At 39.9% G+C, this 23,097-nt stretch overlaps 1 protein-coding gene across 1 annotated transcript in view; it reads right to left on the bottom strand.

The window, feature by feature from the left end:
- b4galnt4a (beta-1,4-N-acetyl-galactosaminyl transferase 4a) overlaps positions 1 to 23,097 on the bottom strand; it is a 149,046-nt gene that overhangs the window by 50,912 nt on the left and 75,037 nt on the right. The window contains exons 3-5 of the mRNA XM_004563378.5: positions 10,478 to 10,576; positions 2,286 to 2,381; positions 1,344 to 1,434 (exon numbers count right to left, since the gene is read on the bottom strand). Of these exons, the coding sequence (XP_004563435.2) occupies positions 1,344 to 1,434; positions 2,286 to 2,381; positions 10,478 to 10,576 (286 nt within the window). The remainder of the gene's footprint in view (positions 1 to 1,343; positions 1,435 to 2,285; positions 2,382 to 10,477; positions 10,577 to 23,097) is intronic.

Genomic DNA, 23,097 nt, shown 5'->3' with positions numbered 1-23,097 from the left:
GTGTGTTACTGCTTATCCGAGGTTGTATTCAAATACTTTTAGAAACTGTCAAGCAGACTCTTTGTTTCATTATTAATTTCATAAAACGACAGAATTAAAAACAAAGAGCACGCTTTCTTTTTCACATTTGGGAAATCAAGTCTGCCGTGTAAAATGATGAATGATGAACACTCGTGAACACAGAATGAAATGTAACTTTAATTCAACTTTAATTCAACTTTAATTTATATATTTTATCTTATTCTTTCCCAGTTAAATTTACCCTTCATTCTAATTGGTGTTGTACAGTTATTTCATTTTTAACCTTCATTTATATTTTATTCCTTCCTAGTTAAATTTACCCTTTTTAATTTTTCATATTTATTTCCTACCTTATTCATAGCCTTTTCCCTTTTTTGTTTTCTTTAGGTCACGAGCAGTTGTCTAAGCATTTCACTACATATCGTACTGTGTATGACTGTGTACGTGACAAATAGAATTTGAATTTGTAATAGTGTTAATGTATCGACTCTTTTCTCCTCTTGAGCACAGACTCTTTCGCTACTGCCGCTGCTGGATTCTTGAAGATAATTGTAGAACGGCACCCGTTAACTTTTCGATCTCCAGTGGATTGAAAACCCAGGCTTTGCTCTTTATTTAGTTATTTCGTTATTGTCACGGCGAATTGTGATATTGGTGCTCGACTGATACTGCCCTTTTTTATTCACCACATATGCACTAACCTCAGAGTTGACTTAACTGTGTGATCAGCTGTTTCTGAATAGAGCTTCCCATTTTGGGGTTGCTGCAAACCCAGGTCAGTACGGTGAGACATTCTAATATTTTGCAGGTGGTAGTGTTCACTATAATAAAACTAGTTTGTTACTACACTATTGCAATATTTAGGAATTCTCAAACTACATGTTAAATTGCCACATTATTCATATTTTAAATTTGGTTGCAAAACATAATTGAGAAACGACGTGCAGGCTGTCACCGAGAAGATAATATGACCTTTAAGCCATCAGCAACGGAGAGTGATACCCCAAGTGAAAGCTACATGAGGGGCTGAAATGAATGGTAATCTAATTAATAACTTCATATTCTGCAATTTGTGTAAGGGCACTTGGGCATTAGAGCTTTCAGTTCCCATAGCAACTGGGCTTGAGGGTAAGGCCATGAGGGAACTGCAATGAGATTTAGCTGTGAGACTTCTGGCATTCAGCCCTAATAAAAATGTGAATATCCACTACATTAGTGGCTCCGAAGTGCTTGGATTAAGAGGGCTGTGGAAAATGTCTACTCTTTCAAATGTGCAAATGCTTCCTCAGATTGGTGACTTACTAATAGAAAAAGCTAGTTACCGTCTCTGTAAGGGTGAAGGTAGCCAAATATTCTCAAGCCGTAGTTCTTCCACTTTGGAGCCACTGCCAGTTTCTTCACTGTTGTCCTGGCCTGTAGTAAGAAAGAGGGAAAAATATTGCAACTTTAATAGCAGCAAGTTAAACACTATCTCATGTTAAGTCACAGTGAAACATTCAGTTCAAAAACACACAATGAAGCATAAAGCAAACCTCTGACCCACTTGTTCAAGTCTGCCACTTGATATAAGGACAATGAAGACTAACAGACGAGATACTGTAATAAAAGAGCCTGCTTTAATTAAACATAAAGCTAGCATGCTCACAGATCATAGTGAGCATGCTAGCTTTTTACCTGGAAATTATTGCCATACAGTATCAGTCCCATCATACAATTTTATGCATGTGGCCATTTTTTGCCATTTTTGATCTTTTTGAGACATCTGAAACTGCTGTAAGTTTTGCCAGTGATGCTGTTAAACTAAATAGGTTAGCAATTAATTATTTAGAATGATATTATCAGATTAATGTTGCTGAGCCTTTGCAGACTCAGAAGGATGTAAAACACAGTGATTTCAGCTACCAGTGAGGCGCGCTCCACTGCTAAAAGCTACTGATTTTATGACAATGATGATTCACTGTTTCACAGGTTGATTTGCACATGCACCAAACACCTCAGCTAGGAGCAGCTGATGAAATGTGCTTGTGGCAGTTGTCAATTTCAGTCAGCAAATCAATAGGTACAAATGAAAAGCCTGCTGTCTGAGACTAAGAGCCATTTTCCAAAATAAATAAATGAATAAAAATTCTGCTGGTAAATATGACACAGACACAGCTAGCTGCATATGTGACTTGTGCGAGCAGGGAGACTGACAGGCATGCACAACCAGTCAATACTATGTGCCTTTAGTGTTAATGCATGAAAATGCGCACTGCTGTACTTACATGAGGATAGAGAGGGAAGTGCAAGTTCTTTCTCAGCTGGGCTACAGAGGAGCCGCACCAGTCCTCAAACACGTGAAGGTTAGCCTGGCCCTTATACTGTCAACACACAATCACACACGCACAGAGGACACAGGTCAATGCACACACTAACAGCGGCATCATACGTGCTGTTAAACAGGAGATACGCTTCAGTGCTTCAGAGCTGCCATCCTGCCTAGAACGAGCTGGAATATGTGCAATTTCCTCCATGTTGCAGGAAAAATCAAATCTCTTTGAAACACGCGACTGCGGAGTGAGGTTAGAAATGTTGTGAATAGCAGAAGAACTCAACAGGAGTATCGGGGGAGTGTGAACTGAGAATGTCTGGAGCAGTTTGTCAAAGCTCATCCCCTGCCCATAGTATGACATTTGTCTGAATTACACAGGGAAATCACAGGACACAGCAAGGACAGATGGTGAAACCAGTCTGCTTTGGGGCACAGTCTCCTCTCTCGTGCACTCTCTCTCGTTCATCACACACACACACACACACACACACACACACACACACACACACACACACACACACACACACACACACACACACACACACAAGTCTGCTCGTATTGGAGTGGGGATGACTCTCCATGGACTTGTGTGTCAAACTTACAGTGCTATGGAAATTATGTGCTTTGGGTCACGCAATGTTTGAAAAGAGAGAAAAACTCTACAGAGTGAAACAATGAAGAGTGTAGTTCTTAATATCTTCACTACACACTCTGATGCGCTGTTGCACATTAGCACATAACCTCAACTCAGTTTAACGTCAAGCTCTAGGAGCACAGTGGAAAAAAATGTTATACTTGATGGTCTCGAACTGTACCAATATACTATACCACATACTGTACACACATATGGTATCCTTTCAACGTGTGACAGCAGTCTCAGCAGGTTGCCACTGTAATGCTGCCACAGATATTTACAACATCACAGAGTACTTGAGCAGCAAAGCTGACTCTCTCCAATTGACTATGAAAAACGGCACAGCGAGGTTCCCCCGGTTGGATCAAACGGAAAGATGCTTCAATACTTTGGCTCCATTTCATTCGTTAAAGGTAACCTTTTTGTGCGTAGAGTAGGTGCTGGCTGTGTAGTCAACAAGAAGTGAGCTGTCAAATCAAGAAACTAGAGGAGTGGCAGTGACCTCATGTAAATAAAACACAATCCTCTCATTAGAGAGATTAGAGGAATGGGATATGGAAGGTGAGCAAATGTCTCTCTGACTGCTACTCTAAAGGACAAACATGTTGGTGGAGGGTGTTGTGCTCCTTCAGTATGACACAGGTATTCGAACAGATGGCATGACCTGCGTGGTCCCCGTTTCTCTCCACACTCTGCATGGTCAACTAAACGTCCAGGACAATGACAGCAACATGGCAATTACAGTCCATGAATAAACCATGGGATGACTTTGTTTTGAAAACATGTCATTCCCAAACAGTGGAACGCCTGATTTAAGCTCACATATTTTTATTTATTTATTTTTTGGTAAATGTTCCTTTTAAAATTAAAGCAGAAAGAGACAGTTGAAAGGCTGACAGATTTAAATCTGAAAAAAGAAATGAATGAAGAAAATGGATGAGACTGTCTGATGTTTAAAAAAAGGGGGGGGGGTGGGGGAGTGACAGATAGAGATGGGGAGGCACAGTGAGGTTAGAAGGATTTAGCAGATGGGGACTAGTCCCTGTGTAAATATGCCTTATATAAAGCTTTTAATAGATTTCCTGTGGGTTTTAAAAGACCTTTTTCGGCCTGACCTGCTCCCCCCCCCCTCTCTCCTTGTCAAATAGCAATAAGCGGACAGCTTTAAAAGTCTCTAATTATTCACAAAACATATCCCTGTGTGGCCCTGGAGAGGCCGTGGGCTGTAAAGTAAAGGCTTTTTACTGTGGGGGGGAGGGGTCCACTTGTGTATAACTGGCTCTGTTTTGTGGGTGACAGGGAAGCAAGAGCTCTGTCTGTGCTCTGGCCTTAACATGATGCTGGATACGGAGTCAGGGAAAAGGGAAGTTGTCTTTCTCCAACGACTCTAACTTAAACTCAATCATTTTTCTCTGAGTGTTGCTTCAGGCCTCCCCTCCCTCTCTCAGGCTTCAGTCCCACTATCCCTAAAGTTGTTTCTTCTTCCCTCTGACCTCTCCATTTCTGCCTCTCCACCCTTCTATCTCTGTCTTTGTTCTGCCAAATGCTGTCAGTGTCTCGACTCTCATTCTTTAGTTTCCCTGAGCTCAGCTGTTGGCTGTCACTCCGCCACACTGTCTCACTCCATCTTCTTTTTGCCTCTCTTCTCGTTCCTCGTTCTGCAGCGAGCGATAAAATCATACTCACATTATTTGTTGGTGTATTGACAATGATACTGCCTGTCTGTGTTTTTCTTGTTTTGTGCTTTTTACACGATGGGTATAATATAGGAATGTAGAGATTGTGTCATTTCAGATGACAGCTAACTTTCTTTTATAGCTAACATTTATATTCAGTAACTGGCTAAAGAAGAGACAGAATGACTGCTGCTCTTTCTTACTTTGCTGTTTTACTTCCATTTATGTAGCTGTTATTGTTTAATCCAAAATCACACTTTTAGCAATCAAGTAAACAGCCATGGGCACTCTCAGGAAGGATTGTTTCTTCTACTTGAACTAACTAAATATTAAATTACCTCTGTCCATCACAATCATTCTTCTGCATCTGTATTTTATCAGAAGTAAGTCCAAAGTGGCTATGTGCTGGGCTACTTGTTGGGACTTATAGACTTCATATATTTAGTAGTAGGTATGGCGTCTGCTTAAATTGCTAAATACACTATCTATCCATCCATCCACTTCCGCTTATCCTTTTTCAGGGTCGCGGGGGTGCTGGAGCCTATCCCAGCTGTCTTAGGGCGAGAGGCGGGGTACACCCTGGACAGGTCGCCAGTCTGTGGCAGAGCTAACACATAGACAGAGACAACCATTCGTGCTCACATTCACTCCTGCACTCACAACTATGGGCAATTTAGAGTTCCCAATTAACCTATCCTCACTAACTGCATGTCTTTGTACTGTGGGAGGAAGCTGGAGTACCCGGGGAGAACCCACGCAAACACAGGGAGAACATGCAAACTCCACACAGGAAGACGCTGGCCTGATGGTGGAATTGAACTCAGGACCTTCTTGCTGTTTACACTAGAAAATATATTCATATTCTTAGAAAAAACTATTATTAGCGACTTGTGTTTATACGCTGCTCTCAAGACAAAGCTGCGTTTGGTTCATTTTAAGATAAATTTCTCTACTTTTATCCTATTACGCGTGACTGTAAGTTCAACATAAATGCAACATGTTGACATGGAAAGCAACATGTAAATATGAACAACCTACAAATCTGCTCTCCTCTACTATCATGTTATACCAATGGACTGATACATATTTCAACTGTCTACATTATATGAAAAATATGGCAAAACATATAGCATATAAACAGCAGTAATACACTGAAAGCATACGTCCGTAATTCTTAAAGTTTTAACAGTCAGTTGTGTTTAAACGCAACCTGTGCCCAGTCATCCTCTTAAATGTAAATGTAGGTATAATCTTGTCCATTAGTTTCTCTTGTTTGAATTCATTTCTTCTTCCCTGTTCATCCACACCCTGCTTAATCTCAAACTATTCCAGATATTGTACAAACACCTGGCCCACCATATGTGACAAAAAAGCCCAAAAACAAAAACAAAACAACATTACCTCTTTTGCAATGATCTGCAATTATATTCAACTTCTTTTCTCCTCATCAAGTTCCAACTATGAACAAACAAAATCTACTTTAATTGTCCATAATGAATAGATCATTCAGATATAGAAGTGTGGCACAGAGCGACTTCAACTTACTCACAAAAGTATCTGCTGATGATAAAGAGCGCTTTGCAAAAACACTTATGTTAGAGAACTGCATTAAGCTGGAAAGCGCTACAAAGTAATCAGAGAGTTACGATATTTAATCACTTCACACTGATGATTGTCTAGAAATTGTGGACAATTAAAAGGAGACAATTTTGTTCTGTTATTACTCTCCTTAAGTGGGCACCCAGCTAGGATGGTACCAAAGGCACAATGTAGAATGCTCAATGAGGCGAAGAAAAATCCCAGAGTAACAGCTAAAGGCTCAGAGAAATCACTACAGATGGTAACGTTATGCTCATGAGAATAGAGATGTGGAGAAAGAGTTGGTGTGCTGGTGCCTTTGGGCCTAGACAGCTTGCCGTCATCGGGTTTATCAAAGGGTCTTACAGTGGGGCAGCTAAAACTAAGTAGGAGATGGAGCAAGCAAATGACCCTTTTAAACATTAAAGTAAATGTATTACAGAGTGGTTCAAACAAATAATAATAACAATAATCTAGAGTGGCCCAGCCCTAAAAATGATTCCAAACATCCATATATGACCTGCATTTGTTGGAAATGCTTCTCCAAAGTAATTTATGGCATCTGTCAAACATGAGGAGCAAACTAAAAGAACAAGAAAAAGTACAAGAAAAGCTACCCGATTAAGAAGGGCATTTAATCTAAAGCATCAAATACTGTATAGTACACTACTCTTATCACACCACACATTTCCCCCAGAAAGCTACATACATTCTGCGAGCGTGTCTTTCACCATATCTCCTCTCTCTCATCCATCTGGCTGAACCATCAACCCAGCAAACAAATAAAACTTTCTCTTTTTTCCATCTCTCTTCTCCGCGAGGCTCTCCCTTTCTCAAAATCTGGTGCAGCCTTCTGCGCTTCCCACTGGCAGCAAAGCACTGACAAATGGCTGCTCAGTGTACCCACTGACGAGCTTTCACAACAACTGACACTATTAATCCCTATTGGGTAAGAAAAGTGAGACATGATGTTCCTATCAAGGGCAGATTGGGGTATATACAAAGCCACTTTGCTTGCTCCCATGGGACATGCAGGACAGAAGGCATTAAAACTCAGTGTTGATACATCACAACACTGTACTATATGTAAGTGTTGAATAAATAGGGAATAATTGAACATGCACTGTAATTCTATGAACATTTAGTCTCTCCCTCTCCTGTCTCACCTTCCTCTTTCCATTAGTAATTTAGGAAAGAAAAGAAAGTGGGATAAGAACGAAGGTACAGTGAGGGGAAGAAGCACTATATGGACACAGATAATGAGAACTCATTTCACACAGTGAGAGCAAATAAAAAAATGGAAGACACGGTTTATATGATCTAGATCCCAGCCACATCAACTACTGTAATGAGGGTTTGTATAATCTGCCATCTGTCCTACAATTACATATCTTCAGTAATGCCAAAGATGTAACATGAGGGGGATGGATAGGCTGCAGTAGATATGTCAAACTGAGGAACATGAGACAGGGTACGACGAACGAGCAGCATTTTTTCTTATCTCAAACTCTTACATTTAAATGGCAGATAAGAGAAATCACAGTCATTCACCAGTTGGCATTTTGAATAGACCGAGGAAAAAAACAGACAAAATCAATAGTGAGAGGGAGACAAATATCAGACGTCTTCTCCTGCATCTTCACCTCATATTACTGAGGTATGAGGAGAGGATCGAAGAGCAGACAAAGATCTGATTTGTCCTGCAGTCTTGTCACTCCATGTGTTTCTGTGCGAAGAGACAGCTGTGATGACTGCTTCCATATGAATCATGTGTCTGTGTTGTGCCACAATATCTTCCTCACTTCCCTCGAGTGGTAAATAATAGGCTGTCAAAATCTGTTTCACCAAAAGTACAGACATAAAGATACTTTCAGCTCCACCAAGAGCCAAAAGGCCAGACGCTTTAGTCAGTCAGTCAACTTGGAGACTGTCATCCTCCACCTGTCCTCCTCAGTGCACTAGAGTAGAAACCAAGCTTAATGCTTTAATACGACGAAGTTAAATCTCTGCTCCCTGTGGCTTTTGAAATATCAGTGACATGTAAAAAAACATGAAAGTTCCTCTGATATCAACTTCTACAATGGCTTAGCAGACTATTAATCCTTCTTACCATTACTTTCTTTCTGCGTGTGACTAAATAAAATTGTTTAAGAAGCTCAAATTCTCCCTAGATACATGTCAGCTTTGCTGCAAATGACTGTTTATCCATTCTTGTCTGGCTAGTGCTTGACTGCTAAAAAGTGGGGCAATTTACTTTCTTATCTATGTCCCATGTCAGTGCATTTAAAGTGCCAATGTCACCTTTGAACGAGCAAGCACGCTCGGCCAAAGATCCTCATCAAGTCAGCAGCGTTTACCTGTTGCAAGCCACACAGTTGTAAATGTATTAAAAGTGATGAAAGTGCCTTTTTTTCTGTCTAAGTTGTTGTTGTTTTTTCATTTTGCAACTGAATTTATGTGCATGCGGTTTAGGATTGCTTCTGAATGTCCATGTGACCTCTGCCAGTCTGTGACGGCAGGCATATGGCACCACTCTACCTCTGCCAGTATGAGTCTACGCCTTTGACAGTGCCAGCTCAGTGGCCCCACAGACCTCTACCATTTTGGCTGTGCACCAAGAAAACAAGTTAATGTTGGTAATTAGGACAGAAAGCTAGTGAAGAGAGCGGAGGAAGAGCTGCCGCGCTGCATGGTTTCTGACAAACTTGGCTTAGGCCTGACATAGCAGAGATAAGAAAGGATTTTTGAGTGTTGAACTTCCAAGAAATTCTTGAAATATTTGATAGAATTATGCAGGATTTCCAGAAAACTCACTGATACTAAATGACAGGGTGCTTTAAGAGTAGGCTGGAAATCAGTCAAAGAAATGCCATGTCGACGTTTAAAAGGGAGCTTTGACGCTAGTCATGTCTAATGTAAGATGTTGTGGGTGTGGATGTTGCAAAATTTATTTTCCTTCTGCGGCTGCTTTGCTTTTTCATTCCACACCATGAATAAGAAAATATGTTTGGTCAATGAAATCACTTACATGTTTGTGAATGCAAAAACATATCCTGTGATCTGCAAAATGATAAAACACAAGGCACAGGAGGAAAAAATAGAACATAATAAAGCTTCTTGCTATGATCAACCCTTGAAATCTATTTAGATTTGTGCAATTAGTCTACATGGTCCAGTATCAGACTGCCTACTTGGCTGTGGTCCTAGCTTGGCTGTTTCATATCAATGTGACTCCTCATTTTCTAAGTAGCACCGTTTTAAATTATGCCAAAACCATCACCACATTTAGATGCAGCCCCTCGCTATTCAGACAACAGATGTTTGCAGGGCATATTAAATCAGAAAAGCAGACATCATCCACATGACTGCTTTAAAAGCCAAATGAGAGTGTTTGGCTGTTTTGTTGCTGAGAGAAGTCATGACGGCAAAGATAAGCTAACCTGAGACCAGCTCAGGAGAGTCTGCTGAAATAATGCAGTTACTATAACAATATTAGGCCCATACCGCACTCAGCACTGCTTTAATCTTGCCTTGGACAAAAGATTACATGCATAAAGCTTTATGGAAGCAGCGAGAAGTCAGAGTAAAAGGCAGAGAACCTACGTGAACTGTCCACTGTGTGCTGGAAGATCATGCTGGTTTGAAGCAAAGACTTTGTAGTTAAACTTTACCCCACTTGGAAAATTACTAATTCAACACATGTCCCAGGCTACAGACACACATACATACATGCACAAAGCTATAATTAAACCCTGCTGAACAGATTACACTTCCACAGCTGCTTTCTCTATCAATAATCCACTGCTTAATACGCCTGTCTGCTGCTCCTGTTGTTACAGCAGGTGTGTCAACTACACACAAAAGACAGCAAAATCACATCACTTCAGCCATGCATGGCTTGAAATGTAATCATTATTTTGGATCAAATATTTTCATCCTGACACAATAATTTATCCTAATAATGATAAATTGCAGTTTGATGTTTCAATAATGCCACCAGAAATTGGCTGGATCTCTGTTTGACCTCAAATACCAACTGCAGTTGAAAGGACAACTGATAGAAAATGAGGAAGATATTCACACTAAGTGGCCTTGCCAAATTGAGTGGATTAATTATACAAACAGCAAAACAACCGAGGAATCACAATAGCTCTGTCTGCGAGATGCAAGAAAGGCTTTAAATTGAAGATGAATAAGTGATATGTGCAAAAGGAGAAATCACATCAAATAAAAAGGAGGGCAAATTATTTGTACTACCTCTGATTTCCAGGGTAATTTCTTGGTGTGCTGGCTGAGGAACTTCCGAATACGGGCGTGATCTCTGCCGTCAGCCCCTGCTGTCATTGGCTCGTCATCCTTGAAAAACATACAAAAGAAAAAACAGCACTTTTAAAAATCAGTTACCATAAACCAACACCGATAAAAGGAGTCGACTAATGGCGGTCATGGATCTCAGTGGTTAGACTAAGGCCTTATATTCATGAAAGCACAAATCCATTCACCCATTCACCCATTCATCCATCCATCGATTACTGAGGTAATCTGACTCTCCAGAGGCTGCATATAACTGATATAGGAAATGAAAACACATACTGTACATCGTGAAATAACAGGAAACATCTTTATTTCCCTTCTGTTAAAACCTTGTGTAAATGCCTCCGTACTATTCACGCCTAATCCAGCATTTTGAATTGCCAAAGCCCTAATGTCCAACATACTCCAGTTATTCACCCTGCGGCCAAGATTTTTCCTCCAGGGGACTAAGCCTCGTGCTCCAGCCAGAGCACTGCAGGGCTCTTTCTCTGTGGTCTGCTAAGAGGCATGTACATGCTAATGCTGCGCTGTGACGGGTGGGACAGAGCAGAGAGGAGAGCAAGTTCTCAGCCAGCTATGAGGAGATAAAAGGCTGTGTGCCTCCCAGAGGAGGAACAAAGTCGCAGAGCTGTTAAATGAGTGGCAAAGCATCCTCCATTTAGCAGAGATGTCAAAAGAGGCACACCTCCACTGAGAAAAGCTGGAGAGGTTTTCAGCACCCCTGAAATGAGGGGCTTTTGTCGAGAAGGCGCTAGTGTTTGCAAAAGATTCAGGGGAGGAGAAAAAAAAAAGATTTTTTTTTTTTTTTTTTTTTTTTTTTTTTTAGAGTGGAGGAAGCAAAGAGCCAGAGCTGTCAGATGCCAAGCCTTTGATTACTTTTTTAACTTCCAAGGGAGAGAGATGAAGGAGGGCAGGGAAAATAATGATGAAGAAATGTGACAACAGGCTCCCCTCCTGTCTGTCACCAGAGGAGCGTAAAGTACCTGCTGTTTGTGGGTACCAAAAGACTCACAAACAGACTTAGTTCTGTTGCATTTGTGCATGGCGTGCACACATACACACACACACACCCACACACACACACACACACACACACACACACACACACACACACACACACACACACACACACACACACACACACACCAACTCAACTAAGGACAAAACATTTATATTGCATCAGCTGGTGTCTCATATAAATCAAAAACAACAGGAACACAAAAAGTATGAGAAAGGACTCAGCGGTCAGTCTGATGAATCAAGAGCTGTTTGAACACTAGCAAACTAAATCCCAGTGCCTGAAGCAAAAATATTTTTTGACACATTCGCTGGAAAGCTTACATGACGCTGAATCTCAAATATTTTTGCTGTTTCACAGCCTTCAACAGCAGATTAAGTTTTGTTAGTAGAACTTTAGTTATGAACCAATAACTGAAAACCTCGCTAATTAAAAGCCCCTTGCTCAGTCTTTAATGAATCCACAGTTAGACTTTTTAAACAGGCTCATCTTTAAATATTAATTTCCACAAAGCTCCATACTTTGACCAGTTTTCTTTCTAATATTACTAGGGATTTATTATGATTATTATTGAGATCCACTCATCCTTCTTTATGTTTGAGGTGTTGTTTATCTCAGCATAAAAGCTGCAAATCTCGGTAGTCTTATAGTAAAGTTTAGACCTTGGGTCGTCTCGGTGACATTGCTTATTATATGCAAACCAAGAGTCTCTTGTTCCTGACAAGTCAGCTTTAACCGTTTACAGGTGGGAGCGATGTTTGAATGATGATTAAAGACAATTCGTGTACAACACAGAGATTTTGTAGTGCGTGGTTACTGATTCTAATTTAAAGAGCTAATGTTTTAGAAATAACTTGAAAGAACAGACTTTACTTCTTCACTGTGGACAGTAATTCACAGGGACACAACTCAGTAAACTGCTGCCTCAGCGTGATCTAACTCAAAGTCTGCTTATCGATGCAATACTAAAAGGTACAGTTAACTCATTGACCCGAGGCTGCGCTGCATTCTTCATGAGCTGTATCTCCTTTTTTCCCCACTATAGTGTGTATTGACTTTCCACTTTGACAAGTTGTTGCTATTACTTACAATGCACAAATACTCACAAAGACTCATTATTTCAGACTTACAAATCTCATTGTTTGCTGGCACAGGGCCCAGAACCATGTTAACATGTTTTACTGATAATTAATGTTGATACTAACTGGGGCCTGTCAGGTGACATTATATATTAGAAGTTGCATCAAGGAAAAACAGGAAATATCAATCACACTGATGAGGCTGCCTATTTATCATATGTTTACAACGCTATTTACCTTTTTGACTTTTACTCAAATGGAATAACAAATGATCTATTACACAGCGCACACAGATCTGCTGTGGGAGGAATGAATCAGGGACATAAGGAGTTGAGTGATAGAACCGATCAGAGAGATTTTATCACTGAAATCCATCCATCTCGACTGTCAAAACCCTCGCTTTTGTGGGTGCTTGCCTCCCAGCTGTTTCCTTCCAGGCTCCACATGTTCAGAGAGCGAAATTCAAATGGATGACCTTGCTGATCCTAGGCTTGGAAAACAGCTGGGAACAGTGTCCTGGAATACCAATGAGCTTAATTAATCTGCTTTGCTAAACACAAACAAGCACCAGCATCTGCAAAAATCGGTATCGCAGAGAACGGGAAAGAGGGGCAGGGAAGTGGGGCTCATCTCACAAATCTTTTTTTTCCCCCTCCACCATCTATTACCAGCCAACTAAGACAGATTCCACAAGTCCACAAATCCTAATTTCCAACCACGTGATACTTGATAACCACAGTGGACTAATTGCAATAAATTAACTTCTTTATTCATATTAACTGCCCCACAGGTATACAGTATGTTAATTAGCCCTAACATAATAGTAATAATTCTTCCGATTTTGCATGTTGTAGTTTCAGTGAATCAGCAGTGGCTCCTGGTAACTGATTGATCTAATTAAAATATGGAAATAGATGCAAAGACACTGGGATATGACAAGTGACTAATCACAAATTATTCATCATTTATAATAATGACAAAAACTATTTTGGGGGAATAAGAGAAAAGTAAGAGAAGTGAAGTAAGTAAAGAGAAAATGAGAATCAATAAGCAAGATAACACGGGACAAATGAAAGGTGATGAACACAAAAGAGGTCAAATATTATCAGTGGCACAATAAAGAGGAACAGGAACAACTGAGAGAAGTTTGATAACAGTGCACGGTATGTTTAGGAAGTCTAGTCCTCAGAAATCTCTCCGGCACAGCCAATGTCTGCAGTGAATGTAGACTGCCAGAATCCCCTTTACTGAACAGACCAAACAGACCACTGTCTGCTTCGTTTCTGAGGAGTACCAGATAGCTCTGTGCAGCATTACACACTCACCAGCACCGGTGATCTGTATGTGATGTGACTACAGCTGAAGAGATGGATTTTCAGTTCGCAACTTTTTGGACACACCGGGATCCATAAATGTACTGTTTCTTTCTAGCACAGTTAAACAGTAAGAGGGGAAAAATAACTTCAATTTATTTTATTGAAAAGGGAAAAAAAACTGTGCTAGCTTAATTTAAATTAACAGGGACAAAGGCAGGTTCTCAGGCCTACAGCTAGACTTTCCTCGCTGCAGTAGTAACAAAGTAAAAAAAGCACAGCACATTTTCTTATCCTTACCCAAGGCTAACTTCAACATCTAAATGATAATCTAACTTAAAAAAAGGAAATGAAGCGCCATGGGTTGGCTTGATTTTAATCTTATTCTTGTCAGTTTGTTGCTTTTCACTACTTTACATCATCATGAAGAAAAATAAAGGAAAACTGGGTCTGTGATAAACAAAGAAAGCAGCACAGGGAACAATAAGAAACCTTTGATTTTCGAAATGCTCCGCTTGACGGCTGAGGGAGATGAGTCAGACAAAAACATTATTATGTGGCTCACTTTTTCCGCTTCTTTATGCCTTAAAGGGCAATTATGCCAGCTTAACAGAGATATGTATTAGAGAAAATTACTGAATTATCACCACAAGAGTCTTTTAGGGATCCAAAAACATGTTTATGCAAGTCCTTGGACATTTTTCAAGGAGCACAACAAGGTCATTATTTGAAAGGGCCCATACATTGCGCTTCACTAACCACCAACACGCTCACTATGGCAACACAGGGTTTTTCAGCAGCGGCTGGTATAAAAAAAGCTTATGAGCTAGCGCCTGAGTTTATACATTTTTCCTCATTTGTTCTGTGCATTACAATATATTCTGTAATATTCTATAATACAGGTACAAGTATAGCAAATGAGATGTGAAGGGTAAGTCTGTCACTCACCTTTGATCCACACACAAAGGTGAATTTCTCGTGGGTGGTCATTGCTTCTCATGACAATATATCGGCAGAGAACATTGCATTTATTGTTGTAACTGCAATGCTATTTAGCTGTAAATAAAAAGAGTCAGGGACATAATTATATCTTTCTACCTATAGACAGTATATTGAGGAAACAATGCCCCGAAAGCATGTTCATATTATATAATTCATGTTCATCAAAGAGTTTAATCTTAAACTGTGAAAGCTGCCTGACCAACCCTGGCCATTTTTATAAAAATTGTGTCTATCACTAGCACATCAGCGCTGCTAGAAACTGAAATTTAATTTTGCCTGCAAACTGTCGTGGCCGCTCTGAGTGTTGGCTAATGAATAGAATTGTCCTGGGAACCACCTCGGTGATCCTGGATCAGTACTCGAGTGTGCTGAGAGGTTGAATAAATCTGCACCCTGATCTCACAATCTAGTTCTAGTCTATTTCAGTAAGAATACAGCTTTTGGAGTCCCAATACCCTTACAACCAAAATCCCTATTTCATTTAACAAAGTAGCTGGCACTGCTGAATAGAAATTAGCTCAACCAAATGCATTCAGTTAAATGATTGCAGAACAAATCCCAACCAAGAGAACCAAGGAATGCAACTATTTTTGTCTCACTGCTTGCATTATTCATGTAAGAAATTACATGCTGGTCAATGGAACAACAGTAGCAAGGCTGAGTGAGGAGGAGAAGGAGAAAAATGGAACATAAATAAGGAACGGCTGCAGCCGATAATAAGAGTGATAGAGTCAGGAGCTCCAATTCATTGGCTGGAAGATTAATGGTGCAGAGATGAATACAGCAGGGAGACAATAAGACACAAAAGGGGAAGAAGGAGGAGAGAGAGGGAGGCAAGAGAGGAGATGGACAGATGGGGAGATGAAAAACTGCAGACAGTTGAAGCAGAAAAGTTAGAGGGTGACCTGTTTGGTATTTACAGAGCACAGATTTTCATGTGATGATGTGTGTAGTGTGTGCACGCATTCATTTTTACTGAAAACATGTGTCTGCATTCATGCATCTAAATGTACAGCCAGCACAAACTGAGTAAGTCGACATCGATTTAATTTAATTTTGGTGGCTGTGTCAGAACTGTATGGAAATATTTAATTAGTTTTCACAATATAACTTATACATTTATAGCTGTTTATACTGTTATACGTACCTTTCGGTACAGCATTAGGAAAATACTCTGTGAAATGACAGTTCAAAGTGTCTTAGATCTTTATCATTTCTGTGTGAATAGTAGTTGATTAGGACAGGGGTCTTATTTAGTGAAAAAGGAGAGATCACGTGAAAGGAATCGAGAACAAACGCAGAGAGTAGAAAGAGAGAGCCAGAATCTGAGCAGGAATCCAGCCTGATGCCAAACACACTGTAAGTTTGAACAGCATGTTAGTATTTTGTTGCCCGGGCAATGAAATGTATTACTCTTCTACCATCGAGCAATTGGGAGGAAAGAGAGAAATGAAGCCACATTAGGCCTGACTTTTATGTCCAGGCTGATTACTATTGACGGGGTGTGACACGGGGCAGCCGGCAAACAGAACAGGCAAACACTCAACTGCCAATCATCGCTGACCTGCCGGGGCTCAGTCTGACCTAATCAACACACAGCCTCCTTCAGAGGTGGCCTCACACAGTGATGGATATACACAGATGTACCGACAAACAATTCTGCAGTGCCATAAGGCTACAGTGATGTTGAAAGTACTGGTAAAAACAGGTTTCTTATCAAATATAAGCAGAAGGACAAAAATGTCAAAAGTGTGGATAAATAGTATTTTCCTATTCATATTTTCTAAATATGAACTTGTTGCTACATTACTTGTTCATAAAATAGAGTATTTTATCAAAAAGCACCTGGTTCCTTTCTTTGAGAGAGCACTGTTCCGCCAAGAAATTGAAAATACATGAATCACTTTCTTATAATGACACGAATCCTGAAGAAAAGGCTTTTTGTGGGATGTCGTTTGCTTGTTCCAACAACGACAGAGAGAAAAAAATATAGCAGAGGAGAAGAGTTTCAAATGTCACAGAAAAGTTTATAGAGTGACAGTACTTGTTGGATTGTGTAGATTTGCTGCCAGGGTTTTGGATATATTAAGCCTTTCCCGTACTTTGGTGGGTAATCTAATTAGGATCCTGTTACAGTAAATCCAGATGAGACGAAACAAATAGACGAAGGGTTTGTGCAAGCGGGTCTGATCGACCTTCTGCTGTCTATGTTGCAGCTTCTGTTTGTGAATTCGCTTTAAGTTCCATTTTATATTCTGTCTTTTTGTCTTACAATCTGTGCATGTCTACATCTGAAATTCTCTGCTGGTGTTATTTGGTTTTCTTACAAGGGGTAGAGTGTGATAGGCACAGAAGTGGTTTGGCAATGATGAAACAGGCTGCTTTCCTGGGGCGAATAGCATCTAAAATGCAATGCCTGACCTGAAAACGAAAGCACTTTTCTCTCTCCGTCGCTTCACCTGTTCATGTGTGTTTGTGTGTTTAAGAATGTGAACTCCGCTATGAACTATGTGCGTATCACATGCCCAGCATCCAAATCTCAGCACATCTGCTAGATGGACATCAAAGCATAAAGATTTTAAAATGCTCTCTCCTCCCGCTTCACACAGCAAATTCAGAATGGGGTGACTTTTCATCCACGCAGCACACAGATGTATACCACATAACTAATTAGTAAAGGAAGCGCATCAAAAAGCTCAAGTGTATTATGAATGACAGATGCATCTGTGAAAAGTTTAATAATTGGATAGGGAATGTTCCAGAGTCTCTAATCTGAAAATGGCCATTTTTAAGCTCAACCACATTATCACATGGAACAGTAAGTACAGCCCTCCGTTTACACTCTCAACTCATTACATTTGGAATTAAGGGTTCCAGATTAGGTGCCAGTGATCTGAACCTCTTTAAACTGCTTAAAACTTTAACAGCTATAGAGTTTTCTCTCAGAAGGGTGGCTGTGGCTCAGCCAACCAGTGGCGAGTGGTTCCTGAGCTCCTTACTGTCACTGGGTGAAATCTCATGCAAAGAGGGTTTTCAGGTTGCTAGCACATGTGGTCTCCTGTATTTTGCATGGAAGACAACCATGTGTCTGTAAATACTTTCAAAAGTCACTACTAAATGGCCGGCAGTCAAACTTGAAGTGCAACCAGAAATATGGAAGTAAAAGTTTTGCGTCAGCACCACAGCCCACATGTTTAAACAGCACTACTTTTATTTTGACAAACAGCCTTCATTTCCTGTTTGTGTCACACTTTTCACAGTTTCCTCACTGATCAGAGAGCTCCTTGCGAGCGTTTGCAAGCAAGCACTCCATGGTGCTACAGGCAACTGTGGTAATCTGCTAGTGTCCATAGCAATGGCAGGGAACAAAGCGTCTCGGAAATATTACGTTTTCCTGTGCAATGAAGAAAAACGTAGCTTTTAGAAGACATTCAAGGTGAAAAGGGAGAAAACACTGATAAAACTACTTCAGTGTGCTTATGAAAAGCCAAAAAGACATTCAATTGATCCAACTTTGTCACACATTCAAAATGGCAGACAAGTTAATGTCACATGGTTAGCAATCACATGACCTCAATAATCAGCTTTTCTACTCGCTATTTAACTGTGTGGCCCTTTAAGGCTTAGAGTTAAAGCTCTGTAAGACCTCCAGGAAAAAACAGAAGAAGAAAGAAAGTCTAGCAAAATAACCAAATTATACAAAATAAATGATCCAACTGCAAGTAGTATATTCTATTAAGTGGTTTAGCTTTAACATGACTGCCTTGCTTTAAACCTATAATTTAGTCCACTAGATGCAGTGGACCAACTTCTCTGGCATCATGACAGGAAAAAGGCAGTTTTGTGTTAGAAGGACAACCTTCTTAGATAAGTGCTCTGGAAGATTAATGATTTGCCAGTTGGGGCCATGAAAGGGACCTGAGCTATTCTGAACTCATTGTAAAGTCTTGTCATATTTTAAATGGCCAGTGCTCTCTCATTTCCAGCATCCCTGAGACATTGCGACTATATTAGAAAAGGGGAAACTTGCTGAAAAATTTAGACAATTTTATCTCTAAGGTCGACCAGTCGATGCGAAAACAAGGTTTCCAAGGACCTCGAAATTTAATTAAAAGACATGCAGGTAACTCATAAATGTAGGTGTCTAAATGAACTTTCAAAGAGAGATGAAATAACAAAAAACTCACTTGCATGGAAGTCGTCCCAGAAAAAGCCTTCAAACAAGAAAAAAAGAGTTTCCGACAAGAAGATCCGAGTATAATTATAGCCTTCCAGTGACACAGGTGTGAACTAGTCATGTGCTATGGGTCTAAACCAGGGATACGGTTGTTTAGCCACAGTAACAGTGGACATTTGTGCAAACCAAAATGCTTTAAGGAAAATAACTTCTTACCAAATCTGAAACACGAAGGTGGAAATGACTCAGGGGCTGAACAGCTGACTGCTATTAGTTTTAAATCACATCAAAGACTGCTTAACCTCCTAAGACCCGAACTCTTCCACAACATGCATTTTTAATTTCTCTTTGATATTTGGGCATAATGGGACCTGATGAATGTAAAAACAAAGAATTACCAGATTTTTATTTTATTTTTTTTTTTTTTTTACCAGATTTTTGTTTCTAAGAAAAATAAGAGCCACATATGAGGATATTTGTTTAAAATTTCGATAGAACAGTAGCAGTATAATGTCCTCGTAAGTGGATATCAGGCCCTTGTAGAGCAAAATTAAGTATTTTGGTCTAAATAACCCAAAATGTGATGTCCACATATGTGGACACCAGGTCCTAGGAGGTTAAAGATAACGTGAAGCCAGATGAAAATGAAACACAAGCAGAGCTATCAACGGGATTCAGAGGTTCCCTTCAATACAGATTAGCACATCCACCAAGGAATGGTTAAAAGAATAAAACGAGGGCTAATCAAGGAAATTGCCAAAGGCTGAATTTCATTCTAAAAAAATTTTGGTAAAAGGTTTAAAGAACTCACAACACTTTCAACTAAATACACACAGCATGAGACAGAGACGCGTAGACAATTATGAAAAATGCATACACATAGTTATTTCTACTAAAGAGGAAATAGCTTCTGACACCACAGAAATACTTTCCTTTTTCCCAATTCTTATTATTTTTTTTATCATTACTTATTTACTTATTTTTTTATTATCTGTGATTATAAGTTAAGATGTCACGCACAGAGGACCTCAACTCCTATTGTGAAGATTTTGCCCAAAATCAACACGTATAATTCTATAATGTATATATTTATTTTATTTTATACTGCTTTGAATACATTAAGCGTACTGACAAGGGACAACAGATGCGCCAGTCATCACAACATAATCAGAAGAAACTGACTGGCTCAAAATTTGATTGCTAATGCTGAATACAAACCATTACAAAGTAAATGTATTTAAATTGCAAAAAAACCCCCAAAAACAAATGCAACTGTGCAAAAATATCCAAAACCCTTTGTTATAACAACTTATTGTTTTTAACTATAAAAAGCACATTTGTAACTAGCTTCCCTAGTGATAACTGATTTCCCAGTGTCCCAGTTAACAAGTCCAGCGAGTAAACACTCACAGTAACCACCGTACTACACCGGAACACCTAACGGCATCTGAATAAAATGGGGCCATTAGTTACACCTGTATTTGACAAGTTGGAATGTTTTTTATGGGCTAAATGTGAGCTGAGCGGTGTTCTGCGTCGTGCAGCCATTTCAGCTGCAAGTTGAATTTTACCACTCACAGCTTTGTCGCCACTGTGGTGAGAAAACAGTACATTTCTGGGACTTTGGAGCAAACTTTGAAAAATAACTTTCTCCCCAATACATAAAATATTAAAGGGAGTTTGAACTCCAAATTATATTTTTCATATTTTTTAAAGACCAAAAGAAGCCTAATGATTTATATATGAGAGTGTGCAATAAATACTCAGCACAGCTGTGTAATTACACATATCTCTGTATTTAAGAGCATCCCAGTAGACAAGACGACAATTACTGTACATCTGAAGGTCGAGCTAACAAGACATACTAACTGTGTAATTTGTGCTGGAGAACCTTTGGCATGCTGTATCTGTAATATGTGCAGCAGATTCTTTACTGCCCGGCCAATTTCTGTAACTGACATTTGTGCAGTCCAGCTTCCTCTGTCCTCCTTTAGTAGTTTCTCCCCTCTATCCATCTTCCTTGGGTAATTTTCCAGTTCTTTTCCATCTACTTTTTACTTTATTTTTAATCTAATTTAACTGATTTCCCTCCAAGTACAGAGAAAGCGAAATGAATTTTAATACAAAACCAACCCATCCCTGATTTGATATATAAGAAACCACTTATTACGTAAGCTCTTTACATGTAGTTTATGTTTGCCAACCACTCAGCATCAAATTTGCACTACAAAAAGCCCTAAACTTTCTCTCTGCTCTCTATCTCTATCTGAGAAAGACTAATTATTTTTTTAGCTCTAGGAGCAGAGAACATGTCATACTCAGTGTTGCCTCTTAAAGAAAGCTGGGTCTGTAAGTAGCTCTGCATCCTCTCGCGGTTTGCAGACATGCGTCTGTTTCGCATGTCAGGCATCTTTAACCTTAGCGACATATTTTGAGAAACTGCTTTAGCCTTTCTCTTTCTTCCTGAAGCCTCTCTTCCTGAGAGCAAGTCAAACTGACAGAATAGATATGGGCGTGTTTGAGTAGGAAGCTGCCAGATAATAAACTGCGTCAAAACTAATGTCTCTTCAGCTTTCGCCTCCACAGCCCACTTCATCAACTGCACACCTGTTTGGAGATCTCAGATCCACGTGTTGGTCTCATCTATTACCATCTCAGTCAAAAATTAAATAAATAAGAAATCTCTAACTCACTTCCCTTCATTTGCCTCTAAGATGTTTTATGCAGCATAGTCATCTGTAAACATGCCTCATTCCCGTTTGTCACCAAGACAACAAGACAGACAAAGAGTAATTAAAATTGCCCCTGCTGCTTTATGCTTAATGTCCCTGTCAACCCAATATAGCCTCAGAGCCACTTCACAGCAATGTGCTGCCTACATTTGGCCCAGGAGCTCTTTTACATTGCCAAGTCACACTGCAAAGTACTGAGCTGAGGTGCAATTCATAAAATTATTCCGCTCACCTGACAGCGAAAATGTACAAAATGGGGAAGCTTTTATTTTTCACAACAGTGAAATGCATCACTATTTGGGGGGGTTACAAGCTGAAGTTGTAGAATCACTTGGGCTAAGCCTTTAAAAGTTTGACAAAATTACTGCCATACCAAAGAAGAACATGTCGAAGTAGGCAACAGTGACAGAGAGAACACTCTGAACACTTTATAAGTTAAGATTTATTGTATTTGTAATAAGTGCAGACTACTTCATGCAGACAGTAGATTGGTGCAGTCTTTTAGTAAGCTCAATTGGAGGTTTTTCAAAGAGCATATGTTGTGTGAACCATGCTTTCTGTACATATCTGAAAAACACTGAATACAGAATTATAGTTTTGATATGAATGACACCTTTGATCACCTGCGCACGATTCTGACATCACTGCTTTGTCTGACTGGCTTTCAGATGTCATCATTCAGCCTGTAACTTCTTTGAAATCTGCTCTATTTTAGCACCCAAGTAGCAAACTATCAAGCAACTTAGTGGCTGGGCTATTCACTGGTGTCTGCACAAGTTAGTGGAGATGGATAGTAGAGAAAAGCGCAATGAATCTTCATCATAGCCAGTCACTGCTTGTCTCTCGCCCATATACACCCACAGTCCCAAGCTGTTCATTTGTCTTAAAGCTATGATTGTACATCTCAGACCTCATGCTCATTCAGTCCCCTTCCCTGTCCCCCTCCGTGCTTCCATCCATGCTTCCGTCTGTCCATCCAGCCTCTAGACACTCAGATGGAGGTGGAAAGGTAATTTATAGCTTATCCCAGGACACGGCATCCACCTCTATTTACAGCACACCCACATTGTTCTGGAGACCCCATCAATATCAGGCAGGTGCGTGGGTTGTAATATCATCTATCTGCAAGTGTCTTGTCAGATCAGAGATGACACGTACCATGGAAAGACACACCAGCACCTCTAGTACTGTATACAGAGACATCAAGAATCCCACACACTATAGGATTCCACTCACTCATAC

This window comes from Maylandia zebra, linkage group LG7 (assembly GCF_041146795.1).
Source record: "Maylandia zebra isolate NMK-2024a linkage group LG7, Mzebra_GT3a, whole genome shotgun sequence".
In the NCBI taxonomy this organism is placed as follows: domain Eukaryota; kingdom Metazoa; phylum Chordata; class Actinopteri; order Cichliformes; family Cichlidae; genus Maylandia; species Maylandia zebra.
This window is presented reverse-complemented; position numbering and strand designations above follow the sequence as displayed.